The sequence below is a fragment of the Eupeodes corollae genome, chromosome 1 (genome assembly GCF_945859685.1).
Source record: "Eupeodes corollae chromosome 1, idEupCoro1.1, whole genome shotgun sequence".
Classification (NCBI taxonomy): domain Eukaryota; kingdom Metazoa; phylum Arthropoda; class Insecta; order Diptera; family Syrphidae; genus Eupeodes; species Eupeodes corollae.
The window spans coordinates 137,261,583-137,284,700 of NC_079147.1; the positions used below are offsets into that span (position 1 = coordinate 137,261,583).

The 23,118-nt window shown below is 34.1% G+C and overlaps 2 protein-coding genes across 2 annotated transcripts; one reads left to right on the plus strand and one right to left on the minus strand.

Moving 5' to 3' along the window:
• The first annotated feature begins 4,320 nt into the window (after positions 1–4,320).
• Positions 4,321–17,518, plus strand: LOC129952645 (transcription factor Ouib-like). The gene is made up of 5 exons (XM_056065393.1): positions 4,321–4,599; positions 4,659–4,790; positions 10,635–11,011; positions 11,089–11,334; positions 17,271–17,518. The coding sequence occupies exons 1-5, from the start codon at positions 4,471–4,473 to the stop codon at positions 17,413–17,415; spliced, it is 1,029 nt and encodes a 342-aa protein (XP_055921368.1). The 5' UTR covers positions 4,321–4,470; the 3' UTR covers positions 17,416–17,518.
• Positions 17,504–22,372, minus strand: LOC129944974 (protein farnesyltransferase subunit beta-like). The gene is made up of 6 exons (XM_056054636.1): positions 22,278–22,372; positions 19,186–19,281; positions 18,691–19,126; positions 18,497–18,629; positions 18,327–18,429; positions 17,504–18,259 (listed from the first exon to the last, which is right to left on the minus strand). The coding sequence occupies exons 1-6, from the start codon at positions 22,370–22,372 to the stop codon at positions 17,935–17,937; spliced, it is 1,188 nt and encodes a 395-aa protein (XP_055910611.1). The 3' UTR covers positions 17,504–17,934.
• Between the last annotated feature and the right edge of the window lie 746 nt (positions 22,373–23,118).

The window sequence follows — 23,118 nt, forward strand, 5'->3', positions numbered from 1 at the left end:
AAGTGTCATTCGGATATGCGGGCGTTATTACACAGAGACTTTTTTGATTTTTAAGTCTGTGTATTCTTTTGATAGATATCTTTTATTACTACGTTCGATGATCGCTCGGTGTTCTTTGTTTAGCAATTGGTTCAGTGTTTAAAAGAAAAGTAATAAAATAACAAAAATTGAATCGGATTTAAACAATACATTAGATTCAGTGGCAATACTCGTTGAGTGTTTAAATACCGACTACAGTTCAGGTAAGGAAATTGTATTAGAGTTGGTAAATGTATGTGCAAATGCATATACAAATCATTAAGACAACAAAAAGAAAAGAAATTGGATAAAGCCCTGGAGGAAGGAAAACCAAACCCAGGGATAGCACAATTTTGTAATAAGTGAACCAAATCTAAACGACAAGGAATCCTTGCTAAATTATATACGAATGGATGAATCCACGTTAACTTGCTTGACAAAAAGATGAGAGACTCTATTTCACCAGCTGAGAAATTATTCGTCACGTTAAGGTTCTTAGCCACTGGTGAAACATTCAAGAGCTTGAACTATCAAACGAGACTATCACAACCTTTTCTCGACAAGCTGTATTAGATGTTTGTGATGCAATTTAAAATCAAATAAAACTTGAAGAAAAATTAATATTATGCAACATTAATGTCTTCGTCCTCAAATAGTCTTATCATCAGCTGTTCCAGAAGGTCTTGAGTAAAAGAACTAGTCGCATCTGAGTTTGCAGATGGTGGATTTAACTGCACGTTTAAAAATAGAGTCCTCGAAATATGTATAGCTGGGAATGATTCACGTGACCCTGAGGGTGATGGCGTAGTTTCAAACCTCGGCCATGCACTTTTTGAAGAGCCAAATCTTCCTTGACACTTTAGTAGGAGTAGTTTTTGAATGGTCCAGGAAGTTTTCCTTTTTATGGATTCATTCTGTATCCTGTCGATCTCAAAAACTACTTGTTTTAATAGCCTGCTATAGGAAGATTTTGTCTCCATTTTGTTTTGTATGAGGTCAGCTACTGAATTCATTTTCGCCTCAACTGATGATGTTCTCTGCAAAAAAATGTTGTTTTAGTATTAAAATTGTATTTATTATTAAAATTTTAGTTTTTATATAATTGCTAATATTTTTAGTTTCCAGATTCAATATTGAAATGGGAAAAAATAGCTCAAGAATTTGCCATACGTTGGCAGTTTCCAAATTGTCTTGGGGCTCTTGAAGGAAAGCATATAGCTTTCCGGAGTTTAAGAAAAGAAGGCACTTACTATCATAATTATAAAGGCACAAACCACATAATTTTGCTAGCTTTGGCAGGCACAAACTGCAGATTGATATAGGTTAACATAGGAAGCAATGGACATACTTATAACGTTGGAGTGTTGCTGCAAAGTTCTTTGCAAAGGGTTATTGATGATGGAGACAATCAATTTCCACCAAATAAAATTGTTGGAGATGGAATCGTTCTTCCATATGTGATTGTTGGGGATGACACTTTCCCCCTGCATACATACATTATGAAGCCATATCCGTTTAAAACGCAATGTCCTAGAAAAAGAATCTTCAACATAAGATTAAATAGAGCGAGACATGTGGTTGAACACACATTTAGAATACTTTCAAACAGATTCAAGGTTCTACAATCTACTATGAATCAGCAGGTAGAACATGTTGAAAGTATTTCAAAAGCTTGTTGCGTTCTACATAATTTTTTGTTTAAGCATAAAAACAGTGATATCAATTATAACAATTTAAATGAATCACCATCTTCTTCAACTGCAAACACTGCCTTGGAAAGTCAAAATATGTATAATCCCCGTAGAGGAGCAGCAGAGCCAATACGCCAAAATTTTACTAAGTATTTTTGTGAAGCAGAAGAAGTTGATTGGCAAAAAAGACAAATTTAAAAACAAACGCATGTATTCACTTTTCTTTTTGGAGGGAAATCGTTGGAATCATCCTGTTGGGTTGCTTCTGCGTAGCGGGGGGACTTGGAATATTCTCTTTTTCGTTCTAAAGAAAATGAAATATATTAAATCATATTTTATATATTGAATAAAAATGCACTCAAAATATATAAGTTTTAAATTACCTTGTTGATTCTCTGATAAATTTTTTACACAATTAGCTTCTATTTAGCGAATTGTTTGGACCGGTTGAAGTGAACTAAGAGGATAGCTGCAGCCAAGCGAGCTTGTAGTTCTTCCTGGTTCATGCCATGAGCTCATTTCACCCGTCCATAGAACTTCAGTTGAATCTCTTTTTCTAGACAAGCTATTGTTACGTTAAAACCAAACTGAATTGGTTAGAATTCATTTTATTTTGACAAATAATTTAAGAAGAACAAAACTTTTTACTCACAAATTTTTTCATTAATACAAAATTTGACAGCCGGCGTTGAACAAATTTAAATGTCAAAAAAACATTTTTTGCGAAAACACGGGTTTGAGTTTGGTGTTTTCGCTAGCACCATCAGGACCCATGTTCTGTAACTCTGACGATAACTTTTCGCATCGTTAAAAAATTAAACGATTCGTTCCCCACTTATCGCCACTGGAAAAAATTGTGTGTCTATAACTGAACGCGATAACTTTAGTTTTAGGATTTTTTTTACTGGAATTTCCATTGGAAGGCGATAATTCAATCTGTCATTTTTTGATTTTTAAAACAAAAATCTAAAATTGAAATCTTTTATTTTTTTTCTTTTAATTTCTTCGTTTTGGCGTTTTAAATTTCATTTTGTTGAATTAGTTTTTCATTTTGTTTGAAAATTTTATCATTGGATTCTTCGAGCTTTCCGAATCTGAGCTCAAATGCTTCTTGCATCATTTTAGCCTCCTCTAATGCGTTTTGTAACCCGAATTTTCTGGCTTTCTTACCTTTTTTGGTTGGCTTTCAGGACACTCATCGGATTCAAATTCAAAGATAGGCTAAAATTATGAACAAAAATAAAAAACGAACAATTTCATTTCATTTCAATATTTTTTCTTTATAAATAAGGGGGATATGTTTTATTTACGGTGTTTGAAGATACCCCGGATTCGGGAGTCAACCTATCTCCATCCACAGCATGTGTTGAGATTATTGCGAGTATTTTTTCCTCAAATTCGTTTGAATCTCGGGGCGCGTCCACGATGCTGCCACCTCCCGTTCTGTTAAAAAATGCTTTCCGGGAAATGCATTGTTTCCGCACCCCGGACTTCAAGTCAGTCCAACACTGAAAAGAAATAAATGTTTAAATTACATGCAATGCAATACATGAGCCTAATGTTTTGGATACCTTTTTCCACTGAACAATTGATTTTGTTATGGGTCCCATAGCATTTAAATTGAGCGCCAATATTTCCCACATATTCAATGAGCTTTGGTGGGAGTTTGGGCAGTTGAATTGCCCCCTGGCAAACTCTTTGTGGTCCTCCTTAAATTGTACCAAGCATTCTTTTTGGGCCCTTGTAACCCGGGAACATCTCTGAAAATACAGTTTATTTATTTATTTATTATTATTCTATCAATAATAAGCAATTTATGTACATTTATTTATGAACCTTAATACTTTGTACTTAGCTTTGCGACTTCGCTCATTTTAAAGTTTTATGTTGTTTTCTATAATTCCTTCCTTATCGCCGCTTTTAATAAAGTGATATATTTTGACGTTTAATGTGAAAAAGTTATCGACTTTTAGAGATACAGAAACCCATTTTATCGCATTTTTCCAGTATTTCTATTCCGTTTGTTCCAGTCGATAAAGTTATCGCCTGTCAAAGTTACAGAAACCCGATTATGCAATAAAATGAGTTTTATTTCAATTCTCACCGTTTCTCGACAAGTTTTATCGCTTCGCAAGTTTCAGAACATGGGTCCAGATTTATTTTTTTATCATTTTGAGACTTATTTAGACATTTCAGTTTTATTAAATCAAAAGCTTTGCAGACACGGACTAGTCGATTTTTACACTATGTTTCCATCATGAATTAATCAAGAATTAATTATTGTATTGTTTTTTAATTTAATACTATCGTACAAATTTATTTTTAAATGTACAACAATGAAATATTTAATTTTAATGAGTGGGTTGCACAAAATTATTTATATATGTTTGATTAAGTAAAACCGTAAACCAATTTTTTTTTTTATTTTATTTTGAATATTTGTATGGATTTAATAGATTTAACACTAAAAAAAGGAAAAAATGTGAAATACAATTGAAAGCCAGATAAGATAAATAATTTTTAAAATTCAAAGCTACCAAACAGTTTTATAATTTTAGAAATATGTTGCAGTTGGCTAGCTTGTTAATTTAAGCGAACAGTACTACTTTACCCAATGACAAACGTCAACAAAGCCAATATTTTTTTCACGCTACTTAATTATTTTTGTTTCTATTGAAATTGAAATTGTTTAATAAATACAATTATTCTTCAAAAACCTATTCGGTTTTTTTAAATAATAATAAACAAAAGAGCAAAGAAAATGAGTTCCGTAGATTCTTGCAGAATTTGTTTACTTCCAGACGAAAACTCTGTAATGGAACCTCTTTTCAAAGAATTCCCCGAAGAAAATTTAATAATTGAAAAAATTGAACTTTGCGGTGGCATTAAAGTATATATTTTAACATAATTGTATACAGAATCTTTAATTGTTAAAAAAATATATTTCAGATAGAAGTTCGGGAGGATTTACCGAGGAAGATCTGCGGACAGTGTTTATTTTCCCTCAATATTTCCTATAACTTTCGCAATCTTTGTCAGACTAACGACTTGAAATTGAAAGATATTTATGTTACTGGAAAGGTAAAATTAGAAAATATTATAATTATTATATAAATATATTTGTTTTACCAGATAAGGGATTAGTGTATAAGGAAATCTTAAACCTTGTCAAAAAGAAATGGGGTAGTTCTTTTAAACTCTTGTCACAACTACTATTGTTATTGAATTAATTTTCTTGACTTAGAAGACGAGAAATATTCGACTTATCCTTTCTCTATACCAATTCCATATATTACTCTATAACATATAACGTAGATCAATCATGTTTAGCATCTCTTTGTAAAGAAATTGCTTGTATGATGATTTGCCTGATTACCATGACTAGAAATAGAAACATTAGCACTAATCAATTCAATTTTTTATTTAATTCAAATAGATTTATCGTTATAAGAAAATGTAATTTTTAATATTTTAACAATATTAATTCTAAGGAAATGGCTAAAAGCTTTCTGCTAGAAACTATCAATTTGTTAATGCATTTACATCATGAGTTTTTTATTTTTATTTACTATTAATAGTATTTAAGAGTATAGGAAAAGTTTAGTTTTCACTTCCTTTTTTATCTAAAGTCTGTGAACGTACTATTCAAAAACGACTAAATGATTTTTTCATCTGAAGCAATCTTTAAGTCGGAATACAAACAGTTTTTTTTTTTCAAATCATAGCTGTAACCGGCCCTAACTAGAATAATCGAAGATGTAAGGGCTGACCTCGATGCAGATAAAGCAACCCTTCTAGAAGCTATAAATCGAACTTCTTCTTTTTAAAGTGATAGGGAACAAACAAGGTGTCAAAAGCATTAGTGCCCCAACATACCATTTCTTATTTATAACTTTTGTAACGTATAATCAGAGTAGACACTTTTATTCTTAAGTCCAAACAAAAGTTCATTAAAAAATGTCCTTGTTTGTTTTTACTTTATTTCTACGGACTTAATTCTGTATTATACATTTTATCGAAACATTTAACGTTTCACTTCATTATAAACATATGAAAATCTTCCATTTTTTAATATTAAAATCTTCAACAAATGTATTTTGTTAGCGCGACTTAGTTTTGAAACTTAAATAGTTAAACAAACTAATTAAGTTTTATAAACCACGAAATGCTTTTATTTTTCATAAAAATATTTTTTTAAGAGCGTTAAAATAATCACCTATTGAGCTTTAATGACGTGCGCAATTTTTGATTTTTTGCACGAAGAAGGAAAGATGAAGATGTCATTATTATGGTATTGAAAATATAATCAAAATAGCGTAGGATAAGAGGAAGTAGAATTCTGACAAAAGTCAGGGTGAAAATTGTTCAGACCCATAGCTTTGGATTTGATGGAAGACACTGCATTTTCATTTTCTATGGTACTCAGTGGTGTTGACTATGCTGAGATAGAATACGAGATGGTAGTGATAAACTAATGACTAAAAGAATCTATAATTTTTTTTTAGAGTCGAACACATTATCTTAATAGTTTAGTTAAGCAAGGTTGATAAGTTTTGTAACAAGGTTACGAGAAGTTTTAAAACTACGAAGTATTTCACCAAAGCCAAAACTTTCCACCGACGTTTTTCTTTGTTTTAGAGAGCGAATTTTAAAGATGATAATTCCATTGTATTTTAAATGTATTCACAGCTTTTTGTTTTCAATTTGTTTTTTGGGCCCTTATTTAACTTTTGGTTCTTTTTTTCTACTCATTTTAATTTTAAATGAACTTTTTTTTTGCGTGCTCAGTGATATTTTTTCGTGTCATGAAAGTGTAATGCAATTATGAAGGATTTTAGGATATCTACACAAATTTTCTCCGACTACATGCCCTTAGAATTCACTTGTTTAGTCTCAAGTGCAGATGAGAATGTACACACAAAGCAACTTGGATTACTACCAAAATTAAGATGGAGAGATGGTTCGATGCTGAATGCCGGAAAGCCAGACAAAAATCCTTTTCATTCTTGCGGCTCCTAAGGAAGCAAATACAGATCTTTTTAAAAGTATGTAAGCAGCAGCTAATAAAAGCTTTAACAAACTCTATCTATTCAAGAGGAAACAACTGGAGGAAAAAATTTTGCTATCTTTAATTGATCACAATCTTCTGCAGATTTTTGGAAAGCCGCTAAAATTATCACTGGAAGAACCAAAACAATTTCAGCGACATTGCATGCGTTTGAGTTCAGTGAACATTTTAAAAGTTTACTTAACACTGATATTCTCTCCGCTTACGCACTACGCAGCCCCTTTTTTAAGTGATGATTTCTTAGATGCGCCGTTTACAACTGATGAAGTACGGAACGTAATAGATAAATCTAAGGCGGGAAAAATTCCAGGTGATGATCGAGTACCAGCAGAATTTTATAAAAATTGTTCTTTTGAATTCTTAGCCGCCTTAACAAAAGATTATAATATAATATTTGAGACATCAACTGTTCCTGCAAGCTTTGAAAGGGCAATTATATATCCACTGCACAAAAAAGGATCATACGATAATCGCGAAAATTACAAATACAAAGACATCTCTTTTTTTAATACATCGGCGAAGCTATTTAGTGCTCTGATTTTTAATAGGCTTACGAGGTGGGTAAATGATAAGGAAATACTGTGCGAATTTCAAGCTGGGTTTAGGAGAAACTACTCGACCTTAGATCAATTATTCACCCTCTTTTATATTGCGGAAAGCTTCAAACGAAGGAAGAAAAAACTGATTGCTTTTTTCGTCGATTCAGCTTTTGATACAATCGCACGTGAAGCACTCTTTTATAAGCTATATAAATTAGGAATATCTTCCAAAATTGTAGTTCTTTTAAAAGCAATGTACGAGGACAATGTGGCGTATGTATGGGATGGCGAGTTTGTTTCCGAGGCGTTCACAACACAAATGGGAGTAAAAAAGGATATGTCTTAAGCACTCTACTCTTAATCTTGTTTATAAATAATATCGTAGAAGCAACCAGTGGAGGAATCCAGTTTGAAAACATGCGAATACCTGCTTTAATGTTTGCTGATGACATAGTATTTTTGGCTGAATCTGTCGATGGAATGCAGCGAACGATGAATCGTCTTGAAAGCTACTGCAAACTTTAGAATCTGTCCGTCAAACTGAAAGAATCTAAAATGATGATCTTCAGGAAAGGAGGTGGTAGGCACGCAAACAACGAAAATGGAGATATCAAAGAGAATATGTTACAATAGTGCGGGAGTATAAATACTTAGGGGTGATAGTCACTGCATATCTCAGCATGAGAAAACATTTTCAAAGTAAGATGGCCGAAGCAGGAAGGGCAGTTTCTTCAGTGTAGAAAATATTGGAGTTGAATGAGGGAAGGTTACCAAAACAAATACTGCAGCACACCTTAACTACTGGGGGAAATCTTGTCATGAAGTGGGAGGAGCTGGCAAATGTTCTTGGTGAAAACTCCCGAATTTCATCCGAAATAAGTTCTATGGACCTAAGTAACATGTTTAATGGGATCATTGAGAGAATAAGCCACACTTATTATGAAAAATTTAAAACGGAAGCGCAATCATCACGATACAGAATGATATACTCTACAGCAAACTGAACTTCGACCTTAAAGAACTGACGTACTTTGAAAACAGCTTTTCACTCAACATGATGAGCGTTTTATTTAAAGCAAGAGGCGAAATCATCAATTTAAACTTCATACCACATCGACCGGACCTTAAAATTTTGTGTGATATTTGCAACCTTAAGGAGATAGAGGATATATAGGTATATCATTTCATTGTCAGGTGTCCCATCCTAAAAGCATCGGGTTAGTCATTTTGTTGTTACTTTGATGGATTTCGATGCAGTCATCGATATCTTGAATGGAAAATTTGGTTGGGTAATATTGTGTATATATAGGCATTTCCACAGAATCTTTCATTTTCAATAATTGAATTTTTTTTTTTTTTTATTTTGAGGCACATCTATAAACAAACATTTTCTTGGTTGTTTATCATCTAAATAACAAGAAAATACTTGCGTGATTCATTTTGAAACATCGTTAAATAATATCTTCAGTTCTGTGCAGTGCAGTGGAGATGTGTGCATTCAATGAAAAACCCTCATTTCATACAAAAATTTGATTTTGTACTGTCGTAAAAACTTTGAAACTTAAAAATTTCGATCAACGGCTTGTTTTTACTATTGATTATTCGTAAAATTATCATTCACAATCATTTATCTTTCTGTAAGACCTTATCGATAGGTGTGCCGCTAAAAAAATCACATATTCTATACCAATCACGTTTTCAATTTTAAACTTTAAAATGACATTATTTATTTTTAAATAGAGGCACATGATCCAATTAAATTTTAAATGATTTATTGATTGATAGAGAATAATTTAAGTCTATAAAATACTACCAGAATCGATCGTTGAGAAAGTTATATAGAGAAAAAGATCAGATTTTAATATTTGTAAAAACGGAGGTACTCTAATTTAATTGCTTTGTACTATTTTTTAAATGGTAGCACACCTTTCTTTCGAGGTTTTTCTATCAGTGTATATTATAAATAATTATAAATTAATGATGTTAAGTTGGGTCAAAGGTCGTTGAAATGTTTTTTGTTTATAAAACTTAATAAATTTGCATCTGGTACGCTTGAAATTTGCAATATTTAAGCCTATTTTTTATTAATTTTAATTACAAATTTTAGTCCAATCAAGTCAAAAGTACATTATATAATTGAAATAAGTCATGATACGAAAATCTATCCACTTAGAAAGTGCCAATTTCATTTCAAAGGCTTAATATACTGTGGTAAGATGAAAGTTAAAAATACTGTGGAAATGCCCATATATTGTAATTGAACTTAAAACTGTCAATTTGGAAGACGGCCTTTATCCAAACCGTATCAAACTTAAGATGGAATTGTTAATTTAAAATTATTTTGTGCTCAATAAAGTTTTCAATAACTAACTAACTAAATGAACTTTTTGGAATTTTGTATAAATTTTCCCTAAACAATTTACCAACTCCGAATACATCCTTCGCTTCTTATCTAAATTATTTGAATTCCTTATAAGTAACCAAATAAGGGAATTTATAAAAGTCAATCAGCTTTTTAGTCCTTTACAGTCTGGTTTTCGATGTAAGCTTCCATCCCACTTTATTTAGGGGTCTGATGACGTGGCAACATTATTGGACTATTCGAAAGCACTTGAATGTGTTTATAATGGTGTTTTTTGGTCCATTACTGTTTTCAATGTTTTTTAATGACTTACCTTACTTACGGGCGATTTGGAACTCTATATTAGTTTTTCGATTATAATGGGCGAAGACTTAATAACTAAATTGAATAAAGGTCTTTTTGATATAAATGAATGGTCCAAACGTAATGATCTTAAACTAAACCCAGACAAAGCCACCAACCACATTAACCTCACTTTAATCCTATCCTTTCAAACTTACTCACAGTTGACTAAAAATCTTGGTATAATATTAAACAATTAACAAAATAGGGATAACCACATCATTCCAATTATTTCAAAAGTGTATATCAAGTCAAATCGTAGCTGACTTTGGGTTGTTTGCCGATCCAGATTACCTGTGCTCATGTGCCTGATATGTTTTCAATATTTTAAATTAAATCCTGTCCTATTTATAAGTTCATCTTGATTTTTCAAATAAATACAAATACAAAATAAAAGCTCGTTTGAATTTAAATTCAGCAATTTAAGAAGGTTTTGAAAGCAATTGAATTGTGCTTCACTGAAAACAACTTTACTTGCCTTTTACGAAATAATGTCTAATCTTTGGAATAGTATTTTGTATCTTTTGTAATATAATTAACTTTCAGCTCTAAAAAGTTCACAAAAAAAAATGTATGCTTTAAATATTATAATAAAATGAATATTTTCTTCGTAGGTAAAGATAAAAGATGAACCAGCAACAGATCGCAATTCAGTTTTGGAAATTCAAGATGCTACTCCATTTATGTCAGAACTTTCAAATGATTCTAGCGATTATGTCCCTTGTGGAGATGACATCAAAAACGAAGAAGCCGAAGATGATGACGATGAAGAAGAAGAACCAGAAGACGATAAAGAATACAAACCAATAATTCAAAATAAAAAGAAGAAAAAGAAAATAGATTCGCTTCCATTTCCAGCACGACGATTGGGACGGCGGCCGAAGAAAAAAGAAATACAAATTTGTGAATTATGTGGAAATGTTTATTCACGTCCCAGTCTTTTGGTTATGCATATGCGAAGGCATGCTGATGTCAAACCATTTAGCTGCGAGTACGTTTCCATTGGATTGTTAGTTTTTTTTCCAATAGATTACTGATTTGATTTCTTTTCTTTTTTCCTTAATTTAGAATATGCCAGAAAAGGTTTACCTGTCAATCAGAAATTAATCGTCATATGAGAGTTCATACCGGTGTACGTCCGTTTAAATGTCAATATTGCGATAGGAGATTCAGTGATCGCAGCACAAATATTAAACACGAACGTACTCATACAAATGAGCGTCCATTCGAGTGTCTGACATGCGGCAAAGCTTTCACTTATTCAAATGTCCTCAAAAACCATATGCTTACACATACAGGCGAAAAACGTTTTAAGTAAGTTTCTATTTTAAATAATTTTAGTATAGGTTTTCCAAAAAAGAAATATTTAAAGAAGGTTCCTTTGCTCATCCATCATCGGGGCATTGAGAATCTAACTAACCTAACAGTCATTTTCAATTATACCCTATTATAGTGATAGTATAAAGTTCTTCTTGTCATACTGAAATTTGACAAGGTTGGATATGGGGCAGGTTTATTTCTTGACTTCGTAACACCAGAATCAAACGTCGACTCAAAAGAATTACTGCAATGTAACTGCTCCAAAGTTGAAAAAAACTCAGTAACATTAAATCGAGTGACAGTGAGTGTCATTAATATTTGGTTTTTATTCTTAAACATAATTTTGGTGTTTTTTCGTAATAAAAGTAGAGTTTAGGTTTATTATTTGGTTATTTTATAAATTAGTATATTATTCCCTAAATTTTTCATTACAAACATTTTTGCAATCACTTAACTGCATTAAGATATACGATAAACAACGCAAAAACGACACATGTTAAGGCTTCATTAATATTCGGATTTTTGTTTTCGTTGCTGAGTTTGACATATGCTCCGATTAACAGTTTGTCTATCCAAGAGTAACGTTAAAATAAAATGTTGACTAGACATACATACATTTGCATACATTTTTAAAACGATTAAGTGTAAGATCGTTGGGTTTTATTTAAAAAGTTAATCATAGGGCGCAAAGGAAAAAATGCAAACCTTGAAAAAAGAAACCTTGTTATTTTTCACCATAATAAAGGTGACACATACAAACAAATTGCTGATACTTTAGACATGAGCCAAACACTGTCGTTGATATTGTGTGGAGGTATAAAAGGGAACGAAGGATCGAACCAAAGAAGCAGATGGGTCAACCAAAAAAGTAAAAGTTAACAATGAAAGAAGAACGGCTTATAGTAAGAAAAATTAAAGCAAATCCTCGTTAAAGTGCACCAAAAATTGTGCAAGAAGTGTTAATGGAATGCAAATAGAAAATATTTGCATCAACGGCACGCCGAACCATAAAGATAATGGTGGTGTTGCCCGTAAAAAGCCATTTATCAATATGCGCAACAGGCAAATTTGGATTAAATTTGCGAGGTAACACAAAAATAAGGATGCAACTTGGTGGGATGATGTAATATTTGCTGACGAGAGTAAGTACAACCCCTTTGGATCGGATGGAAGAGTTTTGGTGTGGCGCAAGCCAAATGAGCTTAATAGCAGGAACACAAAGCAAACAGTGAAGTATGGAGGCGGGCACATCATCGTTTGGGGGTGCATTTCGGCAAGAGGCATTGGAAATTTAGTATTCATCGACGGTATATTGAACAAGGAATACTATTTGAGGATCTCAAAACAAAATTTAAGGCAAAGTGCCTTAAAAAACGACCCGAGAACAAGGCGTATGTTGTAAAGGAATGGCTTCTGTATAACTCCTTAACCTTCGCGAAAACCCTGTCTCTTCAATAAGTGCACTAAAGCAACGGCTTCAAGAAGAATGAAGCAAAATAGACAAACATTTATACAAGATATGCCCAAGCGACTGGACGGAGTTTTATCCAATCAAGGGTATCCAACAAAATATTAAAATCAATCTAAGAAAGATTAATTAAAAAGTTAATATAAGTGTGTAAAAAAAACCGAAATTAATGAAGTGTTATTTTTTGAGTTGTCGTATTCTTTATTTATTTTATTTTGTTAATTTACTATTTTAATTAAAGAATTTATATACATATATTGAAATTATTAAATACAAAACATTTTAAAGAAAAACTGTTTTAACTTTTTAAAGTTTAAAGTGAAAAGTAAAGTGTTTTTATGGAAAGAAACAAAAAAAAACAAATATTAATGGCACTCACTGTACATATATAAACCGTTGCTAATCGTAAAGCAACTTTATAGAAAAGTTAGGCTAAACAAATTTACTATCAACGCAAGTCACTTATGTCAGCTGATCATGTTTTTTCATTCAACTGAAAGCTGAACTTTATTACTCTATGATGTATTTATTGACAGTTGTATTATACAATTTTATTTAAGGTTTAATTTAAAAGTGTTCCTTGTCATATTTGAAAAGGAATAAGTATTTTTTCTTTACAATACTTATTATGGATTTGTACCTTTATTTAATTTATGCAACTATAATTAAATTTTCTACACAAATATGACAATCTAAAATCATCTTTCAAATAGAAGCTATTGATAAAAGAAATCGTGCAGAATACTCTATCAGAAGTGACGGAAACATTAACTCATTTCACATTTTAAAGGAAATAAGTACAGATAATCCTTTTATGCCATAATGGTTTTATAAATGTTATGTTCACTGAATGAATGAAGCTCGTCCACAATGACACTCCCTATTTAAGTTCGATTGATAAAGCCAATTTGCTTGCAGCACAGTTTGCTGTTAACTCGACGCTACCGGAAAGTGTCATGGGTCCTCCTGTTCTTGAGAGCGTAAATGATTCTATGGGACGAATCTTCTTTCGCAATCGTGCAGTCGCAGGAGTACTGAAAGACCTTGACATTCACAAATCCGCTGGCCCGGATAGTATTCCCCCTATTGTTCTGAAGAGGCGTTCTTCAACGCTGGCAGAAATACTGCATAAGCTTTTCCATTTGTCCTATTCTACAGGTATCTTCCCAAGTGGATGGAAAACTGCATTTGTCCAGCCTGTACTAAAAAAGGCAAATCCTTCTTCCCTTCAAACAATCGTCCAATTGCACTTACGTCGCTTCTTTTCAAGGTCATGGAAACGCAGATTAATTTTCAGCTTAAGAAATATCTTGAAGAACGGAAGCTTCTTAATGACCGACAGTATGGCTTTCGTAGCAATAGGTCCACTGGTGATCTCATGGTTCATCTCACCGAACAGTGGAACAAATCTTTAAACCGTTTTGGAGAAAGTAAGATTATTGCACTTAATATTTCAAAAGCATTTCATAGAGTTTGGCACCAAGCTCTCTTATCGAAAATGCGTGCTTTTGGTATTGATGAATCTCTTCTTCAATACGTTCGTTCAATACAAGTTGTATTAGATGGTTTCAAGTCTGAAATTCATAAAATAAATGCTGGTGTTCCCAGGGCTCCGTTTTGTCTCCGACTCTCTTCCTTTTATTCATAAATGATCTTTTGTCTGTCAATTCTAATCCATTAAACTGTTTCGCCGACTACAGTACCCTCAGCTTTTCATATTCTGATCTTGACAACCGTGTAGAATATAAAGCTTCGAAAACTCAATACTGTCTCCTGTCGTTAGAGCGTAACGCACTCCCGATGCAACTATCTATGAGTGGCACTTGCATCAAGGAAACCAATCAACTATCATTCTCGGTATGTGTATTACAGATCACCTCTTATGAAATTATCACATATTAGATATCGCCAAAAATGCTGCCAGGTGCTTAGGATTTCTCCGACGATGCAAGAAATTTTTCATCCCTTCTGATGTGACTATAATCTACAAAGCTTTTATCCGTCCAAAGCTTGAATATAATTCCTAAAGAAGTTTAAATCTCTTGTATAGAATTCAAAAAAGGGCTTTAAAAATTATAGGCGATAGAACTATAATCGAAACATTTACATCGGTAGAACACCGCCACAATGTTTCATGCCTTTCGTTGTTTTATCGATATTTTTATAAACAATGTTTTGTCTAATTAGCCAGTTGCATTCAACCCCTTAAACTATTTAGCCGTAATATTCGCACTTCTAGGAATGCTCATCAGTTTAGCCTTGAGCTCAATTTCGGGCGTATTGTCAAGTATAGAAATTCTTTCTTAAATCGTACATCGAGAATGTGGAATGCTTTAGCCAACTCTGTTTTTCCCTACCAATATCTCTTTTTAAATCTTTCCCTATTTACCTAATGCTCGCACTGTGTTTAAATATAAACATATAAAGGGTACTAAGAACCCCTTGAGTGCTTGTAAATTATGTAAAAAAAGCTTATTAGTATCTCAGGACCAAATTATAGCCCACTCTCCCCATGTTTTCACAATGCTTAACAATTTTAGGGTATTCGTAACCCCTTGTGTGCGTGTATAATATATGTCAACAGGAAACTAAATAATTTCAATTAAGCTAATTGACACGGATTTGACATTTTGGGGCCGTCTACAAACTGGACGTTACAGATCTGAAATACAGTTCTGTAGAATTTTTGCATTTTAAGTAATTTAATTTTTTATCTTTTCAGTTGCCTCTTTAAAAAGATAATATCGGGTCTTTTACCTTACTTCCCTACTTAAAGTGGCGCCACAATCGTGTGTTAAAAAGGGGCCTCGCCGAAAAAAAACTTTTCCATCTAGCTTCTTACCAGCTAGTTTCTCCAGTTGCACACTACAAATCGGGTGAGGTTAACCGTGCGTGTATCCTAATCCGCGATTTTCCTCCATTCGCTCCGCTATTCTGTGGGCACAGATACAATGACTTCCCGGGCTGGAGCATTGGTTTCCATGCACTCTACGTGGCCCAGCCATCTCAGGCGTTGGACTTTTATCCTCAGCTCGTCGTGCGATCTTCTCCTCCACTCACCTTCTACGCATACGGATATCAAAACTTTTTTTTCTCGAAACGACCCAACTACTCAATTGCTTTATTACCCAAAGAAACAGCGGCTTACAAGATTAATTCTTTGTTTGATGTCAGTACTGGTCTACCTATGGCGGAGCCTAGTTAGACAAAGTCTTTAACTACCTCAATGTTTCGCCTGTCGATGACAACGTTTTGACTGAGTCGTCGGTGTTGTAGATCCTTTCTTGATGACAGCATGTGCTTAGTTTTGCTCCCATTTTTTTGCTCAATACTCAAAAAAGACCCTTGGACAAACTGAGTTCTTCCAATTTTGTCAATATCATAAGAATATGCTTAAACTAGTGCCTCTGGTGTTGACATCGGAACTCTGCAGTATTCTTTCAAGGATGTTGATAAAGAATCCACATGTCAGTGCATCACCTTCTCTAAGGCCTTATTTAACAGCTCCAAACAGTTCTCCATGGTCATTTTGCACAAATGGACGAGTTTGACAGGGATGCCCAAACTAGACATGGCTCTTTTTTAAGTTCATCATTGTTGATGCTATCATATGCGCCCTTGAAATCGATGAAAATATGGTGGGTTTCGATTTGATGTTCGACTGTGGACTTTCCTGGTCTACAGCCATACTGATAAGTAACTATCAAGTTGTTGACGATATTCTTTAGAGGTTTACATATCACGGGAGAGAAGACTTTGTATACGATGTGGAGTCTCTAATTGGGTGCAGTTTAGAAGGTTGCCATGTTTTTTCCGACCATATTTTAAAACAAGTGCAAGCTCGTAACGAAATTAGCTATAGCTGCTGTAAAAATCTCCTCATTAAAGCCATCTGTTCGAGCGGCTTTATAGACTCCCGCTTAAATATGGCACTCTTTTAATGGTCTAAGTCGGGTAGACCGAATTACTGGCTTTCGTTGTCTAAATTAATCATTCTACTTGACAGTGAAACGGTTCTTTGTTCGCGTTATACAGAAGAAGTCCTTCCATATTCTCAGAATTGATTGCGGTTCTACTATAATGTTTTCACTTTCGTCTTTGCAACATACGGTTTGTGGTTTTCGCTTCACCTGCTTATAAAACTTTCGAACTTCATTTCATTTCTACTTATGAACCTCTCAAAATCTTAGATCGCCCGCTCTCTCTGAGAAGTCTGTTTTTCTCTCTCCTCTTCTGCTCAGAGGTCGTTTGCAGTTCTCCTCTAGCTCTATGCAGCTCCAGTGCGTCTATTATCTCCCAGAACCAAATTTGAATCGAGAGTTCGTGGCTTGCAACTTAATATCAAATGTCATGATGTCTTTTGAGATCCTTATATTGCACTGCGAAGTGTGTTTTTGATTTACAGACTTACAAATAAATTTAAACATTTTTTTTTAAAAACAAATAATTGTCTTTTTTTTAGATGTGAAATTTGCAACAAAACATTCTCTCGTACCCATCAATTGAAGCAACATCTCCTCACAATAATCCACCAACAAAAGGAAGCCCAAATGAATCTTTACACCAAAGTGGAAGTAATAAGCAATGACGATGTCATAACCAGTTAAATTTATATACCTAATCTAATTAATAGTAATTTGATAATAATTTGCGTTTGATAACTCTAAAAAAGAAAAATAAAAAAAAAATAAAGTATCGTGGATAAAGCTATCGCAGAATTTTTATTTGAAAGTTTTCTCGATAAAAAAGTTTGCTTTTGATTTTCTTTTCTATTTGTTTATAGATCATGGAAAGTTTTACATAAAATATATAATTTATTTTTGTTTCAATAATTTATCCAGGCGCAACACAGTCTCAAGAATCTTTTCTTATACTTTTGTTTTGTTTTAACAATAAATTAAAAATATATAAAACAGAAGAACAGCTGCTGCTCTCTACCTCAAGACTACGGCCAGAAGGTTCTTCATATATTATATTTCTCTTTTGGATTTTGGAGCAACAATGATAGTCTTGGGAATCATAAACAGCAGGTACAGCTAACTGTTTTCATTTCTTAAGTGTATATAGGATTTTTTTTTCTTTTTTCTTTTCCTTTTCTATTCATTTAGTTTTTTTTTTGTCTAGTTTCAATACGAACTTGTTGTTGAGTTGTCTTCGGTATTGTCTTCCGATTCGTAAGTTGATTCCCGACCACCATTCTTTGATTTGGACGTACTGTCAGCAGATTCAGAGCGCGTTGAACGATCTACACTGCTTGTTCTTGACTCATTGATTTCTGAGAAATATTGAAGTGATTTTGTAACACTTATTGGTGGAACGTTAAAAAGTGGGTGGGTAGGGAGGAGTTCGTTGGAAGGATCACCTAAAACAATGGGGTACAATGATGATTCACAGTGTTGAGCTATCGATACCCCACTGAGAGTATAACACGTATGATAGAGATCTTGTGGCCTGTGAATATTTTAATTAAGCCAAAATTAAGTTCAATTATGGATAAATGTTTTTATCTTCTACTTACTTTCCTGGCTTGTCTATGAGTCCACCATTTGGTTTCTGACAGCACAGTAGGATGTATTCTTGGAGCGCGATACAGTCGAAGAGTGATTTTTTAATAGGATGTCCTGAATTGAATACAAATTTATTGCAAATTTTAAAAATACTCAAGTCAAAGTTTTATTTTTTGTTTACCTTCTTTTGATATAATTGCCTCAACAATTGGGAAAATAGCTCCAACCCAAAATGAGTAACATCCATCAACTAACTTGTTGGTTCTTCCCTGAAAGCCACCTTCAAATGTCATTTGTCGCCCAAGAGCCCATCTCTAGAAGCAACAAGTAAACATGAATAATTTGATGGATTAATATTGTAATAGATTTTCTAACCAAAAGGAGCTCTGTATCACATTTACTGCCCTCATTCAACATAGCCAATGCCGATATCGCACAGAATGTATAGCCCCCATGTGCCTCTAAATCGGGTGCCCCACCAAATCCACCTTCATAGGTTTGGCAACTGGCAATCCAATCAGCAGTGCCGGCAAATAACTTGCTCATTTCTTCTTCAGGAACATTAGTTAACTTGGCGCACGAAATAGCACAATACGCTCCTCGGACGTCAGTCTCTCCATCCACATGCAGTCTAAACGAACCATCGGGCTCTCGAATTGACCAAAGAAATTTTACTAACGAATCCCTGTCTATTGCACGGTAAGAAGCTTCCGTTCCAATTATGCACAGACTATTGACTGCTGCATAGGTGGGTGCTAGATGTGCATGTTGTCCTGGTCCGCCGGCAAAGCCACCTTTTGGTGAACGACATCTACAGAGAAAAAAAAATAAATCAGATACCTCCAAAGCCATAGGTCGTCAAAAACTTACTTTTCTAGGAAACCTACAACATGTCCGAGTACCTCATCAGAGAAGTGAAAACTTAGCAAATGGGCTGCATTTAGAATCCAATAGACATTCCATGGACTATTTTAATTAAAGAATTTATATACATATATTGAAATTATTAAATACAAAACATTTTAAAGAAAAACTGTTTTAACTTTTTAAAGTTTAAAGTGAAAAGTAAAGTGTTTTTATGGAAAGAAACAAAAAAAAACAAATATTAATGGCACTCACTGTACATATATAAACCGTTGCTAATCGTAAAGCAACTTTATAGAAAAGTTAGGCTAAACAAATTTACTATCAACGCAAGTCACTTATGTCAGCTGATCATGTTTTTTCATTCAACTGAAAGCTGAACTTTATTACTCTATGATGTATTTATTGACAGTTGTATTATACAATTTTATTTAAGGTTTAATTTAAAAGTGTTCCTTGTCATATTTGAAAAGGAATAAGTATTTTTTCTTTACAATACTTATTATGGATTTGTACCTTTATTTAATTTATGCAACTATAATTAAATTTTCTACACAAATATGACAATCTAAAATCATCTTTCAAATAGAAGCTATTGATAAAAGAAATCGTGCAGAATACTCTATCAGAAGTGACGGAAACATTAACTCATTTCACATTTTAAAGGAAATAAGTACAGATAATCCTTTTATGCCATAATGGTTTTATAAATGTTATGTTCACTGAATGAATGAAGCTCGTCCACAATGACACTCCCTATTTAAGTTCGATTGATAAAGCCAATTTGCTTGCAGCACAGTTTGCTGTTAACTCGACGCTACCGGAAAGTGTCATGGGTCCTCCTGTTCTTGAGAGCGTAAATGATTCTATGGGACGAATCTTCTTTCGCAATCGTGCAGTCGCAGGAGTACTGAAAGACCTTGACATTCACAAATCCGCTGGCCCGGATAGTATTCCCCCTATTGTTCTGAAGAGGCGTTCTTCAACGCTGGCAGAAATACTGCATAAGCTTTTCCATTTGTCCTATTCTACAGGTATCTTCCCAAGTGGATGGAAAACTGCATTTGTCCAGCCTGTACTAAAAAAGGCAAATCCTTCTTCCCTTCAAACAATCGTCCAATTGCACTTACGTCGCTTCTTTTCAAGGTCATGGAAACGCAGATTAATTTTCAGCTTAAGAAATATCTTGAAGAACGGAAGCTTCTTAATGACCGACAGTATGGCTTTCGTAGCAATAGGTCCACTGGTGATCTCATGGTTCATCTCACCGAACAGTGGAACAAATCTTTAAACCGTTTTGGAGAAAGTAAGATTATTGCACTTAATATTTCAAAAGCATTTCATAGAGTTTGGCACCAAGCTCTCTTATCGAAAATGCGTGCTTTTGGTATTGATGAATCTCTTCTTCAATACGTTCGTTCAATACAAGTTGTATTAGATGGTTTCAAGTCTGAAATTCATAAAATAAATGCTGGTGTTCCCAGGGCTCCGTTTTGTCTCCGACTCTCTTCCTTTTATTCATAAATGATCTTTTGTCTGTCAATTCTAATCCATTAAACTGTTTCGCCGACTACAGTACCCTCAGCTTTTCATATTCTGATCTTGACAACCGTGTAGAATATAAAGCTTCGAAAACTCAATACTGTCTCCTGTCGTTAGAGCGTAACGCACTCCCGATGCAACTATCTATGAGTGGCACTTGCATCAAGGAAACCAATCAACTATCATTCTCGGTATGTGTATTACAGATCACCTCTTATGAAATTATCACATATTAGATATCGCCAAAAATGCTGCCAGGTGCTTAGGATTTCTCCGACGATGCAAGAAATTTTTCATCCCTTCTGATGTGACTATAATCTACAAAGCTTTTATCCGTCCAAAGCTTGAATATAATTCCTAAAGAAGTTTAAATCTCTTGTATAGAATTCAAAAAAGGGCTTTAAAAATTATAGGCGATAGAACTATAATCGAAACATTTACATCGGTAGAACACCGCCACAATGTTTCATGCCTTTCGTTGTTTTATCGATATTTTTATAAACAATGTTTTGTCTAATTAGCCAGTTGCATTCAACCCCTTAAACTACTTAGCCGTAATATTCGCACTTCTAGGAATGCTCATCAGTTTAGCCTTGAGCTCAATTTCGGGCGTATTGTCAAGTATAGAAATTCTTTCTTAAATCGTACATCGAGAATGTGGAATGCTTTAGCCAACTCTGTTTTTCCCTACCAATATCTCTTTTTAAATCTTTCCCTATTTACCTAATGCTCGCACTGTGTTTAAATATAAACATATAAAGGGTACTAAGAACCCCTTGAGTGCTTGTAAATTATGTAAAAAAAGCTTATTAGTATCTCAGGACCAAATTATAGCCCACTCTCCCCATGTTTTCACAATGCTTAACAATTTTAGGGTATTCGTAACCCCTTGTGTGCGTGTATAATATATGTCAACAGGAAACTAAATAATTTCAATTAAGCTAATTGACACGGATTTGACATTTTGGGGCCGTCTACAAACTGGACGTTACAGATCTGAAATACAGTTCTGTAGAATTTTTGCATTTTAAGTAATTTAATTTTTTATCTTTTCAGTTGCCTCTTTAAAAAGATAATATCGGGTCTTTTACCTTACTTCCCTACTTAAAGTGGCGCTACAATCGTGTGTTAAAAAGGGGCCTCGCCGAAAAAAAACTTTTCCATCTAGCTTCTTACCAGCTAGTTTCTCCAGTTGCACACTACAAATCGGGTGAGGTTAACCGTGCGTGTATCCTAATCCGCGATTTTCCTCCATTCGCTCCGCTATTCTGTGGGCACAGATACAATGACTTCCCGGGCTGGAGCATTGGTTTCCATGCACTCTACGTGGCCCAGCCATCTCAGGCGTTGGACTTTTATCCTCAGCTCGTCGTGCGATCTTCTCCTCCACTCACCTTCTACGCATACGGATATCAAAACTTTTTTTTCTCGAAACGACCCAACTACTCAATTGCTTTATTACCCAAAGAAACAGCGGCTTACAAGATTAATTCTTTGTTTGATGTCAGTACTGGTCTACCTATGGCGGAGCCTAGTTAGACAAAGTCTTTAACTACCTCAATGTTTCGCCTGTCGATGACAACGTTTTGACTGAGTCGTCGGTGTTGTAGATCCTTTCTTGATGACAGCATGTGCTTAGTTTTGCTCCCATTTTTTTGCTCAATACTCAAAAAAGACCCTTGGACAAACTGAGTTCTTCCAATTTTGTCAATATCATAAGAATATGCTTAAACTAGTGCCTCTGGTGTTGACATCGGAACTCTGCAGTATTCTTTCAAGGATGTTGATAAAGAATCCACATGTCAGTGCATCACCTTCTCTAAGGCCTTATTTAACAGCTCCAAACAGTTCTCCATGGTCATTTTGCACAAATGGACGAGTTTGACAGGGATGCCCAAACTAGACATGGCTCTTTTTTAAGTTCATCATTGTTGATGCTATCATATGCGCCCTTGAAATCGATGAAAATATGGTGGGTTTCGATTTGATGTTCGACTGTGGACTTTCCTGGTCTACAGCCATACTGATAAGTAACTATCAAGTTGTTGACGATATTCTTTAGAGGTTTACATATCACGGGAGAGAAGACTTTGTATACGATGTGGAGTCTCTAATTGGGTGCAGTTTAGAAGGTTGCCATGTTTTTTCCGACCATATTTTAAAACAAGTGCAAGCTCGTAACGAAATTAGCTATAGCTGCTGTAAAAATCTCCTCATTAAAGCCATCTGTTCGAGCGGCTTTATAGACTCCCGCTTAAATATGGCACTCTTTTAATGGTCTAAGTCGGGTAGACCGAATTACTGGCTTTCGTTGTCTAAATTAATCATTCTACTTGACAGTGAAACGGTTCTTTGTTCGCGTTATACAGAAGAAGTCCTTCCATATTCTCAGAATTG